Genomic DNA, 3,629 nt, shown 5'->3' with positions numbered 1-3,629 from the left:
ACCATTTTAGATGTATTAATGATAATGTATAATTAAAAATAAACCATGACGTGAAACGTGAAAACCAACAACGCACAACAGGTGAATGAAGCGACGCTGAGGAACGATGAGGCTGATGAGAGAAATGACTGCAGCTGTGGCAGGTGAGACCGGAGCAGGTGTGGAAGGGCGTGGCCGGCTGGCTGACGGCACAAAGGTTTAACAAATAAAATCACACTAAACGCAAGGATAACAAACAGAAAATAAAAATAAAGTAAACTTACTGATAAGACACAAGAAACCAAATCATATTATAATGAATAATTAATTATAATTATCAATCAAAATAACCGAGAGGTACAGCTCCTTCACAGAAAGAGTCTAATAAAAACCTGTTCTGTCTCGTCGAGGGACAACAACAAGCGGAGCTCAGAAACTGAACGCACCTGATCAGATCATCATCATCATCATCACTTTAAGACGGACTTGAACAAAATCAAATCACTGGAGCGTCCGAACTGTTGTCTGTGGCAGCACGAGGGACTAAAGTCAGGACTTTGTGTGTTTTACAGGATCCTGCTCACGTGTATAGCCTGCCTGTCTTGTTATTCCGTCCATCTGCTGCTGCGCAGTGCCGGAGTCATCGGTAAAACTTTACCTCCACCCGCCACCGTCCCAGAAACCGCTCCGGGTCAGCTCCGAGCCTGACCGCCTCTGTTCCCCGTCTCCTCAGGTATTCGAGCTTACGAGCAGCTCGGGCTGAGAGCTTTCGGTCATCCAGGAAAAATCATCGCTGCCGTGGTCATAACGCTGCACAACATTGGAGGTAAGACGGGTCAGGTGTTCAGTGGGGTCGTAGCAGGACGTGGTCATCTCGTGTCTGTCCTCCCCTGCAGCCATGTCCAGCTACCTGTTCATCGTGAAGTACGAGCTCCCGCTGGTCATCCAGGCCTTCCTCGGCCAAACTTCAGCCTCTGAGTGAGTTCTGGTTCAAAGAACTGCTTTTAAACACCAAACGACTCCAACTGTCGCGTCTGTTTCACCTGAGTTCAAGTTCAAGCTGTTTATTTGTCGTATGCAAAGTTAACACGAGGTTGTCAATGAAATGCTTCGAATGAGAAGAAATCCAAGAACAAACCAACAAGAAATACTAAAAACATAAATAAATAAAGGTGCAAGTTGTCTTTTTCCTCCAAATGAAGTCAAAATCTTTAGGAAAATCCCTGACCGCTGCATTTTCATTTGGTGAAGCAACTGGTTCTTGTAATTTTCCCCTAAAATGCCCCAAAATAGATGAAAAAAGTTTTTGTCTCAGCAGGTTCTTGTTAATAATTTTGATAAGAATGTTGTCAGAGGAGCCAACAATCAGCGGCGCCGTAAGAAATCCAGCGACACGCCTTTGTGAGGTGAAGGACGGTGTTGCGTAACCTAAAACCACGTGACAGCGCATGGAATGACCTCATCAAAAGGCAAAGCATGACGACGTGAGGACAGAGAAAACCTCTGATGAGCAGAAATCTTTGGACTTGACTGTTTTTCTTTCTCCGACTGTAATCTGACGCAGCTGATGGATGCTGGCCGCCTCAACTCCAGTCTGACCATTACATGTCAGAAAATGTTCCTCTGGTCTAGTGTTTGAGTGGTCCATACGCCCATGGTTCCCTTTTCAGCAACTAATGCACAATCAAAACCAGAATTCAACGCTCATTCCTCTCAGTAGTTCTACATCCTGCACCACTCCAGGGAGTCAAACGTTTCTCTAGTTCTGGTTTTGTTGCACAAATGCAGCTTCAGTGTACAAATTTAAAAATGTCGGTTCTTTTGATTTAGATATTTATAAGAAGGGTAAGAACCTCTAAGCTGGAACAAAAATTGTGCGTGTCCCTTTAGAAAATTTACTATAAAAATGTGTTCCACAAGGATGTGTTTTTAGTCCTGTTTGTTTTATAAATGAGTCAAAACTTGAGACTAAACTCAGTCAAAATACGTTCATATGCTGATGACACAATCCTTCAGCTACTGGACAAATGATGTTTCATCTGGAGCTGCCAGGGATGGACAAAAGAAGAAAGCCCCAGAAGGTTCATGGATCTGCAGACTGGATGTGACAGAGCAGGATGCTGGGAGATGGAGGCAGATGATTATTCACCCGCTCTACATTGTAAAAATGATTTCATAGTTCAAACCATTCAGTTGGAGAAGACAAAACCATTTATCTGCTTTAAAAAGACAAAAAAGTTGAGTGATTAGATTGTGAATGGCTCAGAACGATTCATGTTGCAGCTACAATCGATTAAGTTTTGGAGTCAACTCGATTCAAGATGGCTGCCACAGCCAGTCCAGCTTAGCCAAAACAAAACTGTAACTTTTTCAATTATCAAGCTAAAACTTATTGTGGTAGTAACCGAAATTAATCTTTAGCAGATACTTTGAGAGCGAACAGGTCACAAGAACTTTATTTAAACTTGGCCATGGTGGCGGGCGACATGCATTCCTTCAGGAAATGGAAGTTTTTAGCCGGATGTGGTTTTGGTTCTACCTGCTGTACTTGAATATTGTTGACAACATTTTTTATTTTTGTAAAGATGGAACTGAGCTCATGGTCATAAAATCAGAACCTGTTCATCAAGAGAACAACAAAAGAGGAGATTGATGCCGTTAACAAATAAGAATGGACACACGGTGGAAACAGCTGAAGCTCCGTCTGAAACAAATGCTCTTCAGCTTCTGTGTGTGCTCCTCCTGCATGTTTGTCTAACGTTGTGTTCTGAATCCAGGAACTGGTTCATGAATGGAAATTATCTCATCATTATCGTGACGATCTGCATCATCCTCCCGCTGGCCATGATGAAACACCTGGGTACGTCCCTGCAGCAGGTTTTACTCACAACATCAGGAACATCTGTCAGTCCATGACTTACTGGTGCAGACGGGTCGGGTCCGTTTAGGCGGCTGCTGTTACAGCTTTTAGGAGGGGGAGGAAAACTCATTAATTTACCAAATCATGTACAAAACCTACAGTCTGTGGCAAAATGCCTTCTTTTAGCTCGCTAAAGGTTTTCACATGTATCAGTTACAGACAGCCAAGTGTGGGGCAGATTGGTACGGTCCCACTGGGTGAACCAGTCATCTTTACAGCAGGAGTAGATTTAACGTGTTAGAAACTCTGTCTTCTTTTTACTCTCAGGTCCTCAGCGTCTCTGGTAACCTCCAGGTTCTAAACCTGCGGTTGTATCTGTGGAACGATTCAAACTTTAAGAAAAGAACATCATCGTGCTCAGAAAGGACTGTGAACGTTGTGCCAGTACTTGCAGTGATTTACCTGACTGTGTTTGTCTGTTTGCAGGATATCTGGGCTACACCAGTGGCTTTTCACTCTCCTGCATGGTCTTCTTCCTGTCTGCAGTGAGTTGTCCCCAAACCTTCATCTCACACTGATGGAAGGATTTGTTACGTGATGGAGGATGGAAAGAGGACTTCCTTTCACTGATCGGACTCAAAGATGCAGCTGAGGAGCTCCAAAATAAACTAAACGTTATTATGAACAAACCACAAAGCTGTCGAGACAAAACTCACCGAAACCTGGAGTGACTCGAGCGAGACACGGGCGAGACACGGGCGAGACACGGGCGAGACACGGGCGAGACACG

General features: G+C 44.0%; 1 protein-coding gene across 1 annotated transcript; it reads left to right on the top strand.

Annotated features, from left to right (window-relative positions):
- Positions 1–551: 551 nt before the first annotated feature.
- Positions 552–3,417, top strand: LOC119429717 (sodium-coupled neutral amino acid transporter 3; the record flags this gene model as incomplete). The annotated part of the gene is given in 5 exon segments (XM_037697288.1): positions 552–625; positions 713–805; positions 876–957; positions 2,757–2,839; positions 3,326–3,417. Coding segments are annotated over 5 exon segments (424 nt in total), but the record flags the coding sequence as incomplete, so codon positions are not given.
- Positions 3,418–3,629: the final 212 nt, after the last annotated feature.

This window comes from Nematolebias whitei, unplaced genomic scaffold (assembly GCF_014905685.2).
Source record: "Nematolebias whitei isolate Nwh7 unplaced genomic scaffold, NemWhi1 Nwh_scaf_6196, whole genome shotgun sequence".
NCBI lineage: Eukaryota > Metazoa > Chordata > Actinopteri > Cyprinodontiformes > Rivulidae > Nematolebias > Nematolebias whitei.
Note: the sequence above shows the minus strand (reverse complement) of the source record. Positions and strands in the feature narration are given on the sequence as shown.